This window comes from Callorhinchus milii, unplaced genomic scaffold (genome assembly GCF_018977255.1).
Source record: "Callorhinchus milii isolate IMCB2004 unplaced genomic scaffold, IMCB_Cmil_1.0 Scaffold40, whole genome shotgun sequence".
Taxonomy (NCBI): Eukaryota; Metazoa; Chordata; class Chondrichthyes; order Chimaeriformes; family Callorhinchidae; genus Callorhinchus; species Callorhinchus milii.
In genome coordinates, this window is record NW_024704781.1 from 5074 (window position 1) to 19325 (window position 14252).

The following is a 14252-nucleotide window of genomic DNA, read 5'->3' on the forward strand; positions in this document are numbered from 1 at the left end:
TGTCCCCTCGGCTGCGTGTCCTCCTGACCCTCCGTCTGGTGCCATTACTGTTGAAATGTTCTGCGTTTTCCACCGCACGCAATCCCTCACGTTGTGTGAGCGCGTCTGTCCGGGCAGCGCCCGCGGACGTCCTCCTGACGGGAAATGCACTGCGTAAATGTCACGTTGTTGTCATCGTGGCCACAGATAGGTTGTTGTCTCCCGCCTGTCTTCCCGCCCCGCCCGCTCATCAAAGCTTCCCGGCGGTGTTCAGCCCCTCGGGCACAGTCTGTGTGGCGGACGAGCGGAATCGGGGGTCGGGGGGGTTTGGGGGTGTGGCTGCGGGGTCACCCATGTGAGGGCACCGGCGGGTTGATCCGCGGCAGCACCGAGCGAAGGGCTTGCGGGTGGCTCCGCGCTGAGCAGACTTGGCCTGGGAGTGGGTCTGGTTGTCAGTCCGGTTGTTGGCCTGGGAGTGCCAACGTGTGTTTGTGTGGGTCTGGTTGTGAGCTTGCGAGTGTGTTTTGGAATTGGCCTGGGAGTGTGTGTGTGTCTGGGCGTGTGTCAGGGAGTGTGTGTGTGTCTGGGCGTGTGTCAGGGACTGTGTGTGTGTCTGGGCGTGTGTCAGGGAGTGTGTGTGTGTTTGGGCGTGTGTCAGGGAGTGTGCGTGTGTCTGGGCACTTGCCTGGGAGTGAGTCTGGGTGTGAGCCTGGGAGTGTGCGTGCGAGTGTGTCTGGGTGTGCGTGGGAGCCTGCGAGTGTGAGTGCGTGCGCTGGTGCACGGACAGGTGGCTCGACGAGTTGAAGCGTTTGTCGCAGAGAGAGCAGAGGAACGGCCTTTCCCCAGTGTGGTTGCGGTGATGGATGGTCAGAGCGCCCGAGGTACTGAACCGCTTGGCGCAGAGCGGGCACTGGAAAGGCTTCTCCCCGGTGTGGTTGCGGTAGTGGATGGTCAGACCGCCCGAGGTGCTGAACCGCTTGGTGCAGCGGCTGCAAGAGAAGGGCTTCTCCCCCGTGTGGGTCCTCTGGTGTAGAGTCAGGGCCCCCGAGGTGATGAAGCGCTTGTCGCAGCGACCGCAAGGAAACGGCCTTTCCCCGGAGTGCGATCGCTGGTGCACCAGCAGTTCGCTGGACGAGCTGAAGCGTTTGTGGCAGAGTGGGCAGTGGTACGGTTTCTCCCCCGTGTGCGTGCGCTTGTGTACGCTCAGGTGGCTGGAAGTATTGAAGCGTTTGTCGCACACCGGGCACTGGAAGGGCCTTTCCTCCGTGTGGGTACGGTGGTGCCGGGTCAGGGCTCCCGAGGTGGTGAAGCGCTGAGCGCAGACCGGGCACTCGAATGGCTTCTCGCCCGTGTGAATCCGCTGGTGGACCAGGAGGTTGCTGGATGAGTTGAAGCGCTTGTTGCAGACGGGGCACGGGAAGGGCTGCTCGCCTGTGTGCGTGCGCCTGTGGACAGACAGGTGGCTCGAGGTGTTGAACCGCTTCGGGCACAGGCGGCACTGGAAGGGGCGCTCGCCCGTGTGCCCGCGGTAGTGGATGCGCAGGGCGCCCGACGTGATGAATCGCTTCTGGCAAGTGGGGCAACCGAAGGGCTTCTCGCCCGTGTGGATGCGCCGGTGGATCTCCAACTTGGAGGGGGCATGGAAACGCTTATCGCACACGGAGCAGTGGAAGCGAGCCTCGTCACTGGTCAACCCAGCCACCTCCTGCTCCTTCACCTTCCCTCGACTCCCCACCTCCATCTTCAGTGAGAGAGAGTGCCGCCCACACACACAAACACACACACAGAGTGAGTGAGTGAGTGAGAGAGAGAGAGAGAGAGAGACGGAGACACAGAGAGAGTGATACAGAGAGAGAGAGAGATGCGCAGAGAGAGAGAGTGATACAGAGGGAGAGCGATACACAGAGACGGAGTGATACACAGAGACAGAGAGAGGGTGATACAGAGAGAGAGAAAGAGAGAGAGACACAGAGGCAGAGAGAGAGAGAGTGATAGAGAGAGAAGAGAGAGGCAGAGAGAGAGAGATACAGTGAGAGAGAGACAGAGATAGAATGATAGAGAGAGAGATACAGAGGGAGAGAGAGGTACACAGGCACAATTGAAGAGGAAGGTTTAAAAGTATGAAGGGCTATCCAGGGAGATGGACAGATGGTGGAAGCAGAAAGTGTATTGAGAAGAAACTAGATAAATTTCTGCTGGAAAATAATATCTGGGGAGACAGTGTATGGTTCGAGACACGACATGTCAAGAGACTGCCAGGATGGTGGTGGACGGCAAACCAGATGGACCTCGTTCTTCTTTCAGCAGCAAGTTCTTATCTTCACACTCGTCTCCATCGCCAACACCTAGAGAGAGGCACAAACATCAGGGAGGGTGGGCGTAGGAGGGCGACCGAAGGCGGGGTCGAAAAGGAGGGTCTTGAGACAGGCCTCGAAGGAGGCGAGGGAGGGGGGTGAGCGAGTGGGAAGGTTTGTGGGATGGAGTTCCAGAGAGTGGAACAGGAACAGAAAATGGTTCTACACTCTTCATGGAAACACAACAGACACTTACGCAAAATATACAGAAACACACAGTCACTACACTTCGCAGTGTATCCTGTGAAGCGCTTTGAGAAGTCTCGAAGACATGATAAGGCACTACATTAAATGCCAGGATTATTATTACTATCAGGAAAAGCTTTAGATGGGTAATTGGTGCCATAGGAAAGAGAATAACTGCAAAAATGTCAATATATCTCAACAACTCAGTCTATCAATACATTTCTCAACAGAAAATGTATATTATACATCTATATATATATCAAATTCTGTTTCAGGAACAATAATCATTGCATTTGACACAGTGACTGGAATGCTGATAACCTCAACAGTTTTTTCAGTAAGAACACAAGTCACACTTAACGCAGGGATTCATACTCTTACTGTCTCACACATCATAATAATAATGTGGTCACATCAACCTACGACTGTCTGTGGGGATGTCGTTGGGTGTAATTAACTGCTGTGTTTCGCCCACAAAACACAGTCACCACATTTTACAGTGGACCCTGTGAAGCGCTTTCAGACATCTCGACGCCGTGATCGGCGCTGTGTAAAATCCCAGAATTATTATTATTGCCCAAATGATCATTTGCCAACAATTAGCGCCAGTGTTTGTGATGTACAATGTTTACCCCAAACACACTCCCTGTGACACACACACACACACAGACACAGAGACACACACACTCCCTGTGACACACACACACACACAGACATACACACTCCCTGTGACACACACACACACACACACACACACAGACACACACACTCCCTGTGACACACACACACACACAGACATACACACTCCCTGTGACACACACACACACACAGACACAGAGACACACACACTCCCTGTGACACACACACACACACAGACATACACACTCCCTGTGACACACACACACACACAGACATACACACTCCCTGTGACACACACACACACACACACAGAGACACACACACTCCCTGTGACACACACACACACACAGACATACACACTCCCTGTGACACACACACACACACACATACACAGAGACATACACACTCCCTGTGACACACACACACACACACACACACAGACACACACACACACACACTCCCTGTGCCTCACACACACACAGACAGAGACACACACACACACAGACACACACACTCCCTGTGACACACACACACACACACACTGACACAGGCGGGTGTAGTGACTGTGACTGACACTGACCCGAGGCTGTAGTTGGGCCCTCGGCCTCCCGGCAACAAAGAGCCGCCTGGCGGCCACCTCACTCAGTGCGCCTGCGCGGCCTGACTCCTCCCCTCACTCAGTGCGCCTGCGCGGCCTGACTCCTCCCCTCACTCAGTGTGCCTGCGCGACCTGACTCCTCCCCTCATACAGTGCGCTTGCGCAATCTGACTCCTCCCTCTCACACAGTGCGCTTGCGCGGCCTGACTCCTCCCTCTCACACACTGACATAGAGGGACAGAGTCACATTGTTGATGAGATAAACTGTTATAATGACATACAACAGAGACTGTGGGCCATTGGCTGCCACGTTCCGCTCACAAAACACAGTCACTACACTCAACAACAAAATTACACATCGGGAGAGCTTCCCAAGGACCTGAACTGGGGGTCAGAGTGGGTGAGAGGGCATGAGGGGGAACGAGGGGGAACGAGGGGATCAGAAGGCACCGTCGAAAGGAGGGCCTTGACATGGTCTTCTCAAAGTGCTTCACAGAATATATTGTAAAGTGTAGTGACCGTATAATTTGTGGGCAAAACACGGCAGCCAATTGCGCACAGCAGCGTCTCACAAACAGACGTGGGTTGAAGTGACCACATTATTTTTAAAATTTATTTTGAAGGGATTACCACCACCGGAAACCGATCCACCATCACCTGACAACCAGGTCCTACTTACTGCTGGAGGCGTGAGTGTGAGTGTAGTGAGGAAACTTGCCCAACCTTTTTCCCCTGAACTGACCCGTCCAGGAATCAAACCCGGGTCCTCTCGCTTGCGAGGTGAGCGCTCTCACCCCTGAGCTACAGCGTCTCCAAAACGACACCCCAGTGAGCAACAGTTTGCAGAGATTCTATTTTACCGAATAATTTCAAACTTTTCATTGTTAAATGTTTGTCCAAAATCTGAAGTTTTCACAACCTTTATTGACAGGATATTGGTCCCCAAATAAAAACAGTACAGTCCAATTTTTCTGTGATTTCCAGCATCCGTGATGTAACAAAACCATAATAATAACAATCCTTGCATTTGATATAGCGCCTTATCACGTCTTCTAGACGTCTCAAAGCGTTTCACAGGATACACTGCAAAGTGAATTGACTATTTTGTGGGCGAAACATGGCAGCCAATTGCACACAGCAGCGTCCCCACAAACAGTCGTGGGTTGAGTGACCGCATTATTATTATTATCAGAATAAACAGAATAGATTATATCAATCAGAGAGACAGCCCAACTGTGGGGCAGGAAGTGTCCAATGATTATAAACCTACAGTAATCATGAATTCACCGCCACGATTTTCAGTCACCGTGAAATCTCAGCTATGTTGTGCTCTGATTTCTGATCCCGTTGATTTACGATCACATTGATTGATACACTGAATACCCAAACAACTGTTCTGATCATCGCAACCAACAGGAACCTTATGAATTCCTGCCTCGGCCATCGCACTTGTGTGACTTTCACACACACACTGCGGACACTGATATTTACACAGTGTCCCTCACGCAGGGTAGTGTCCCCACAATACTCGACAGTGGTAGAGCACTGGGGGAAGGGGCTAAGGTGTCGAATAAGAAGGTCTTCAAGCGCGACCTGATGATGGGGAAGGAAGGAGGCAAGGTGGAGGAGCAATTGGGGGGAAGAGTGTGACAAGAGTTTCGGGGTGTAGTGGCTGAAAGCGCGGCCACTGATGGTGGAACAGAGGGCACAGGGACAAGCAGGAGGCCGGAGCTGGTCAAGTGGTGGCAGCGGGTTGCGGAGAGGTAGGGAAGTGCCAGGGCATGAAGGGATATGAAAATGAGTGTGATCAAATCAGCAATAGGGAGCCAGTGGAGCCTGGTGAGGGCTGGTGCGATGGGGCTTCACTAAATTACATATATGTAAATTGTTGTTGCTGTAACCGTGACCTCTCCTGGGGGCAAGCTCCAGTTATTGCCTGGAGGACAGATTCCACACATGGTTCCTGTCGATCAATATCTTTTACATAATCGTGATCAAAGGCAGCTGTGGTTCTCGCACAATATCTCTAACACCTCCACCTGCGATACCCCTTTAATAGGGGCAACAAACTACGTATACAGGTGGAATAAGTATCAAATCAAAACCCAAGACAGGAGAGAGAGATGGAGAGACAGGTTGAAGAGCAGACAAGTTTCTCGTGCAAACCTTTTCACGGAAGAAAATAAAAGTCTGGGGTCTTTCCTGGGCTCCATCGTCAACAGACTCGCTGAAGAGAAGACAGAACATTCTGGTGTTTTAGTCTGACTTGTTGTTCCCAGCTGTCACTCATCCACGTTAACTAGTGATTGATCGCACCATTCAGCTGATCCACTTTCCTCTCTGAACAACTTCTATCGTTTGGTGGCAACACATTTGGTGCGAACAGCCCTTCGCTCCGTGTGAAGATATCTCACCTCTTCCATGATGCGTTAGCTAACACACGCCCAGAGACGTTACCCAACCCCCCAATAAAAGGGAGACAATTCCCTCCCTTGTTCCCCCTCTCTTGTCAAACACCTCGATCACGTGGCCTTTCGAACTCAAATCGGCAGAGAAATCAACAGCATAGCTCCATCATCATACATGCTGGCATCTCTCACACACACATACACACACTGTCACTCCCAGCGAATTCCTCTCCTCCTTCTCTCTCCTGCCAGTGGTGGGGGTTGTCCATTAGGGGGGGGTCACCTCACTGCCTTCCACCTGCTTTTCTTTCCCCGCCTTTGACCGGCCTGTTGCAGCAAGTGGCAATGCCATGCAACACTGAACGGAGCAGTCAACCCACAATTGATTACTGCCCCTGCCCTCTGGAACACCATCCCACAGTCCCTCCACAACTCGTCTCTCAAGATCCTCCTCCTCTTCGACCAACCGTGCCATCGGTCACCGTCCTAACCCCAAACCTCCTCTGCCTTCCCCTTCCTGCCCTCCACCACTCTGATCCTAATGCCCAGCTCACATGCGGAGGATCCGGTCCAGCCCAGCGCCTTGGTGGGGGGTGTCCTCCCGGCGCGAAAGGCGGGCACTGTATAAACATAATTTTGTTGTTGTTGTTTAACTCGCTCACTGCTGTTCACCCCGAGATCAGTAGATAGCGATGAGCGGAACAGACAGGCGAAGGCGAGGACGAGGCGAGGCGTGGGGTCAAAGCTTCTTTCCAAAGTGGACGGCTTGGTGCACGGAGAGCGTGCCGGCGGTTCGGAAGCGTTTGTGACAGAGCGGGCAGCCGTAGGGCCTCTCCCCAGTGTGGGTCAGTCGGTGGTCGGTCAGGTTGCATGAGCGGCTGAAACGCTTCTTGCAGACCTGGCACTCGAAAGGCTTCTCACCCGTGTGGATGCGGTTGTGCACCAGCATGCGGCTGGACGTGCTGAAGCGTTTGCGGCAGACAGCGCACTCGAAGAGCTTCTCATCAGTGTGGTTGCGGTGGTGGATGGTCAGGGCGCCCGAGGTGCTGAACCGCTTGTCGCAGGCCGGGCAGGCGAACGGTCTCTCACCCGTGTGCGTACGTTGGTGCACGGACAGGTAGCTGGAGGTGTTGAAGCGTTTGTTGCAGACGCTGCACTGGAACGGCCTCTCGCCCGTGTGCGTGCGGTGGTGAACGGCCAAGTCGCTCGAGGTGTTGAAGCGTTTCTTGCACACGGCGCACTCGAAGGGTTTCTCTCCCGTGTGCGTCTTCTGGTGGCGCAGCAAGTGGCTGGAGATGCTGAAACGCTTCTCGCACACCGGGCACTCGAACGGTCTCTCCCCCGTGTGGGTGCGCTGGTGGATCTCCAGCTTGGAGGGCACGCTGAAGCCCTTGTCGCACACCGAGCAGCGATAGCGCAGCGCCTCGCTCAGCACACTCACGCAGCCCCCTCCCTCACCGCCTCCTACCCGGCGCCTGCCAACAAACAGCTCGGACACCAGCCCATGCTCCTTCACCACCTCCGCCTGCTCCGACGCCATGGCTCCAGCTTCGATAACGAGAAGACAATAATAAACAAGACAATAATAAATAATAATGATAATATTACTCGCATTCGATTCAGCGCCTCATTACGTTGTCAAGACGTCTCAACAACAACAACTTGCACATAGGAACCCCCCACATAGGAAAGCACCTTAATGGCACTTCCTTCACAGGATGCACTGTAAAGTGTAGTGACTGTGTGTTTTGTGAGCGGAACACAGGGCAAAGCTTTCCCATTGCTTGTCCAGCTACGACCACCCACCCCTCCTACCCCCCCCTCACACCCCCCTCCCCCCCCCCCTCCCCCCCTCACACCCCCCCACCTCACACCCCACCTCCCCCCCTCACACCCCCCCACACCCCACCTCCCCCCCCAACACCCCCACCTCCCCCCCCACACCCCCACCCGCCCCTCACACCCCACACCCCCACCCCTCACACCCCACACCCCACCTCCCCCCCTCACACCCCCACCTCCCCCCCTCACACCCCCACCCTGGCGCCACCCCGTCAGTTAGGGCTTTAACAGCAGCTCAAGTTCTTACCTGAGCCCGTGGCTCGAGTGCCGGCCGCTGTATGTAGGCCTCAGGCCACGGTCGGGCCCCACCGGGGGAGCGCAGGGTCTCTCTCCCTGAGCTCCAGGAGCGGCAACGCGTCACCAGAGAAAGAGCCTTTCAGCAGCCGAGCCCGGGCCTTGCTCTGCCCCTCACTGCGCCTGCGCCGCACCCTCACCCGCACTGAGCTCCACTGCGCCTGCGCCGCTCCCTCCCCCACTGAGCTCCACTGCGCCTGCGCCGCTCCCTCACCCGCAGTGAGCACCACTGCGCCTGCGCCGCTCCCTCACCCGCAGTGAGCACCACTGCGCCTGCGCAGTCCCACCCACTCCAACGCACGGTGATGGGGCTCTTCTCTCACCGCACAGCACCATGGGACGGATCCACCATCGCGGAGCTCACACTTTCAGGCTACTGCGCCCCGAAACTCAGTTACGTTCTCCCTCAATCCGTCCCTCCGCCTTTGCCCCACACACACTCCCTCCCTTCTTCCAATTCCTGCCTGAAAATCTTCCTCTTCGACCATGCTTACGGTTATCTCCCACTCCTCCTCCCCCCCCAGCCCCAGCTCAGAGTCAGGCTCCGCCACTGTTAAACGCTCTGATACGCTGCCCTGCATGGAGGGAGGGAGCTGTGTAAGTAAGTGCAAGTTGTTGTTGTTGAGTAACCCGCTGTACGAAGCGACATCTTACAACTAAGGACACAACCATTTTGATCTTATTTTGCATCAAAGACACTTCACTGTGACACCCAAATTCATGAGGATTTGCCAGGTCAGGGTATCAAGGGATACAGATCAGCCACGAATGGGTGGAGCAGGCTTGAGGGGCTGAATGGCCTCCTCCTGTTCCTATGTTTCTAAAACCAACCACCCTTCCATTTTATCTCGGTCAATGGTTTCTCCTCTCACCCACCCTGCTGGTCACCTGCGGTACACCCTAAGGCTCCATCCTTGACCCCCTTCTTTTCCTCATCCATATGCTCCCTCTTATCAGTGGCATCCGCAGACATGGGGGTCAACTTCCACGTGTCTGCGGACAACACCCAAATCTACTGTTCCTCGAGTTGCAAGCCCAGATCTGCTGATGTCTTGTCAGCTTGTGGGACGGACATCAAGGCCTGGATAAGCGAAAATTTCCTGCTTGGGCAAGATGGAAGCCATACTCTTTGGCTCACATCAACGTCTTCTCTTCTGCAGGTCTGAACTCCTCAACCTCCCCCGGCCTCTCCCTCAGACTCTCCGAATCATACGCAACTTAGGCCTCAGGTTCGATCCCCAGCTTTGCTTTCTACCCCACTGACCAGCTACTGCTTTTTTTCAACTCTGTCACATCGCCCACCTCCGTCCATACCTCACACCCACAGCAGCTGAAACCTGCGTCCACGACTTGTCACCTCCAGGCTGGACTATTCGAATGCTCTTCTCGCTGGTCTCCCCGACTCCACCGTACATAAAATCCAATTAATTCAAAATTCCACAGCCAGGATACTCAACTGCATGAAACTTCGTACCCCCATCACCCAAGCCCTCACCAGGCTCCACTGGCTCCAAATTACCGAACGGATCGATTTCAAGACTGGTGCAGATACATTTAAGTGGATTTGATAGAAAATTCAATGGGACTTTGGCAGATGTACGACCTGAGCGATCATAGGATCGATACAGATCGAACTTCTGCGGGTTTTACTGTATTGTAATTTGGTGTATAATCTGGTGTTTAATTGACGTAAAGCATAAGTCCAGAAGCTTTGATAATGATTCTTTTTCGGGTGTAAAAGAATGTGAAGTGCTTTCCATGTGGCTCTTTCAGAAGTCTCGAAGATGTGAGAAGGCGCTGTATTGAATGCAATGATTATTATCATTATTATTGTGGAGTCCTGTAGCTCAGTGGTTAGAGCACTCGCTTTGCAAGCGAGAGACCTGAGTTCAATTCCAGGCAGAGGGCGAAACCTCGGGCAAGTTTCCTTACTCCACACAGAGCCTAATAATAATCCCTCCAAAACCAAAAACAATAATAAATTGGTCATTTTCAATCCACGACTGTTTGTGGGACATTGCTGTGTGCAATTGGCTGCCACGTTCGCCCACAAATATACAGTCAATTCACTTTACAATCACTTTGAGACATCGAGAAGACGTGAAAAGCGCAATATCAAATGCAAGGACTTATATTATCATGTAACTGACTTGCTGAGCAGTGGTTTCTGTGAAAGAATAAAAAGATTGAGAAAATCGTGGGGTTTTTACAGCCTGTTTCACACGAGAAGTGAATAAAGCAAACCAGATTTTGTGATGTATCAAAAGATCAAATAGCAGCTGAAATAGTGGTGGAACCTTGCCACTGTATAAATCATTGAGACCACACTTAGAGACTATGTACAGTTCTGGTCACCGCAGAACAAACAACAAGATTACATTTGCAAAGCGCCTTTCACGTCAGGAGGACATCCCAAGGTGTTGGACAGTGACAGCATTTCAGACCCGAGCTGGTGTTGGGGGAGAAGTGAGGGGAGGGGAAGGGAAGAGAGGAGGCTTGAGGTGGGACTTGAAGGAGGATAAGGAGGGGTGAGGCGGAGTGACTGGGGAATGGAATTCCAGAGGTTGGGGACAGAGTGGCTGAAGGCTCTCCCGCCAATGGTGGGGCGAGTGGGTCGGGGAACGTGGAGAACGCCGGAGCTGGCTGAATGGAGGGAACGGGCAGGTTGGCAGGGGGTTAGGAGGTGGCAGAGGTAGGGTGGGGCGAGGCCATGGAGGGCTTCGTAGATGAGGACCAGGCTTTTGAACTGGATCCTCTGAAGGATAGGGAGCCAGTGGAGTCGAGCGAGAGTGGGGAGATGGGGTCACGGAGTTTGGTGCGGGAGAGGACATGGGCTGCAGAGTTCTGGATTATCTGCAGCTGTGGAGGGAGGGGTTGGAAAGGCCGACACGCAGGGGGTTTGCATAGTCGAGCCTGGAGGTGATGAAGGCATGAACAAGAGTTTCAGTGGCCTGAGGGGTGAGGTAGTGGCGGAGTCGGGTGATGTTACGGAGGTGAGGGGAGACAGAGTGGGTCATGGCTTGAATGTGGGGGAGAAAAGACAGTTGAGGGTCGAACAAGACACCGAGGTTCCTGACTGGCGGTGAGTTGGTGAGTTGTCGGGTGCCGCCATGGAGGTTGACGTTGCCAGAGCCTCAGGTGCTGAGGCGCTGCCATGAGCCAATCAGGAGGGCCTCAGTCTTGTTCACATTCATCCAGGTCTTGATGTCCGACAGACAGTCGGTCAGGACAGCAGTGGTCCTGGAGTTGAGGGTGAGGCAGAAAGAGAGAGTTGGGTGTCATCTGCATACATGTGGAAGTTGACCCCATGTCTGCGGATGATGTCAAGAGGGAGCATGTAGATATTAAAGAGGGCCAAGGACAGAGCTCTGGGGGACGCCAGATGTGACAGTGCGGGGGCTGGAGGAGAAACTGTTAGAGGCAACAAACTGGAGACGGTGAGAGAAATAGGAATCAAACCAGGCAAGGGCAGGTCCGTGAAGATTGAGTAAGGAGGAGTCGGTGTGTGAGGATGGAGTGGTCGACAGTATGGCTATGGGAGAAATCGAGAAGATTCAGAGGAGGGCAACCAGAATGATCGAGGGAATGGAAGGGGTCTGGACTATGAGGAGTGACTCAGTAATTGGGGCATGTTCACGCTGGAAAGGAGAAGACTGAGAGACAACATGATTTGCTGTCTCTATGATTCTGAAGGGGGCAAAACAATATAGATCACGACAGGCGGTTTCAACTTGTCCAGAACAGTAAAACCAGAGGATACACAGCTTACGGTTGACGGGTAAACCCAGAACAAATCTACACAAACACTATTTCAGTAAACGAACAGTGAACCTGTGGAACTGATCAGTGGATTCTCTAGAAACTCTTGTCACTCTCTCCCTCAATCCCTCCGCTTCCCTCCTCCTCCCTCCCTCCCTCCCTCCCCACTTTCAATTCTCTGCCTAAGGACCTTCCTTTTTTGATCGTGCTTATGCCCCCCCCCCCCCACAGAGTCAGAAATAACAATAACTTACTTGTCTTTATCATTTAAGACATACGGATTAAGCAGCACAGTGTCTCGGTTTGACTTTACCGAACAGAATCCGAATCAATGGATTGACTTTATTACTAAGAGCAGAGTAATGATAGAGGGTACAGAGATACAACCATTTGTATTATTACGAGTTAAATATGACGGTATCTGTGGGAACAAGTATCGGTTCACTCACAATACACTACAGAATGGCATTTACACAGCGCCTGACTTTCACGTTGCAAGTACGTCCCAAGGCTCTGGGCTGGAGTCAGGGATTTGGACCCGAGCTGAGGGTTGGGATCAGGAGGGAGTGGAGGCCGGGGAGGGTGTGGGGTAGGAAGGTGTGGTTAGGTGGGGATCTGAAGGCTTGGTCGAAGAGGAGGGTCTTGAGATGGGCCTTGAAGGAAGTGAGGGCTGGGGTGAGTGAGATGGAGGGACTGCGGGATGGAGTTCCAGAGGGTGGGGGTAGAGACGCTGAAGGCCCGTCCGCCAATGATGGGTCGGGGGAGGCAGGGGGATGTGACGCAGATCGGAGCCCGCTGAGCGGAGGGAGCGGGCAGGTTGGTTGGGGTTAGCGGGTCACAGGTAGGGAGGAGCGAGGCTGTGGACGCATATCCAAACAACAGTTAACGTTAGTCACACCTGTCCCAGTATCTGAGAACAGTACAAAGGGGGCAAAGTTACGGTGTTTCTTCACCCATTCCTTGTGTTAATTAACACCATATTGTAGTAAGAAATAATTGGCATTGTCCATCACTTTCACTGGAGCCCTCCTGATAGTTTCAGGCACTCAATTTCATTAAAAGTTGCAGCAACTATAATGTTATATAAATACATGCGTCACAGTGTGTGTTAAATGTTGTGGCCTGCGATTTGCTCACATCCTTAATCAGTGGAGTCCCCTGTAGCTCAGTGGTTAGATTGTCCGCCTCACAAGCGAGAGGACCTGGGTTTGATTTCGGGGCGGGTCAGGTCAGGGCAAAACACACTCGCAGGTTCCGTCCCATGGTGCTGTGCGGTGAGAGAAGAGCCCCATCACCGTGCGTTGGAGTGGGTGGGACTGCGCAGGCGCAGTGGTGCTCATGCGGGTGAGGGAGCGCGCAGGCGCAGTGGTGCTCACTGCGGGTGAGGGAGCGGCGCAGGCGCAGTGGAGCTCAGTGGGGAGGGAGCGGCGCAGGCGCAGTGGAGCTCAGTGCGGGTGAGGGTGCGGCGCAGGCGCAGTGAGGGGCAGAGCAAGGCCCGGGCTCGGCTGCTGAAAGGCTCTTTCTCTGGTGACGCGTTGCCGCTCCTGAGCTCAGGGAGAGAGACCCTGCGCTCCCCCGGTGGGGCCCGACCGTGGCCTGAGGCCTACATACAGCGGCCGGCACTCGAGCCACGGGCTCAGGTAAGAACTTGAGCTGCTGTTAAAGCCCTAACTGACGGGGTGGCGCCAGGGTGGGTGTGAGGGGGGAGGTGGGGGTGAGGGGGGGAGGTGGGGTGTGGGGTGTGAGGGGTGGGGGTGTGGGTGTGAGGGCGGGTGGGGGTGTGGGGGGGAGGTGGGGTGTTGGGGGGGGGGGGTGTGGGGGGTGTGAGGGGGGAGGTGGGGTTGAGGTGGGGGGGTGTGAGGGGGGGAGGGGGGTGGAGGGGGGTGGTGAGGGGGGTAGGAGGGGTGGGTGGTCGTAGCTGGACAAGCAATGGGAAAGCTTTGCCCTGTGTTCCGCTCACAAAACACACAGTCACTACACTTTACAGTGCATCCTGTGAAGGAAGTGCCATTAAGGTGCTTTCCTATGTGGGGGTTCCTATGTGCAAGTTGTTGTTGTTGAGACGTCTTGACAACGTAATGAGGCGCTGAATCAATGCGAGTAATATTATCATTATTATTTATTATTGTCTTGTTTATTATTGTCTTCTGTTATCGAAGCTGGAGCCATGGCGTCGGAGCAGGCGGAGGTGGT

The 14252-nt window shown here is 53.9% G+C and overlaps 1 protein-coding gene across 1 annotated transcript in view; it reads right to left on the reverse strand.

Moving 5' to 3' along the window:
* Positions 1 to 229: 229 nt before the first annotated feature.
* The window catches only part of LOC103172054 (zinc finger protein 62 homolog), a 26602-nt gene continuing 12579 nt past the window's right edge, over positions 230 to 14252 (reverse strand). Inside the window, exons 5-9 of the mRNA XM_042345315.1 lie at positions 8254 to 8344; positions 6906 to 7771; positions 2233 to 2324; positions 605 to 1765; positions 230 to 448 (exon numbers count right to left, since the gene is read on the reverse strand). Coding sequence (XP_042201249.1) covers positions 230 to 448; positions 605 to 1765; positions 2233 to 2324; positions 6906 to 7771; positions 8254 to 8344 — 2429 coding nt within the window. The remainder of the gene's footprint in view (positions 449 to 604; positions 1766 to 2232; positions 2325 to 6905; positions 7772 to 8253; positions 8345 to 14252) is intronic.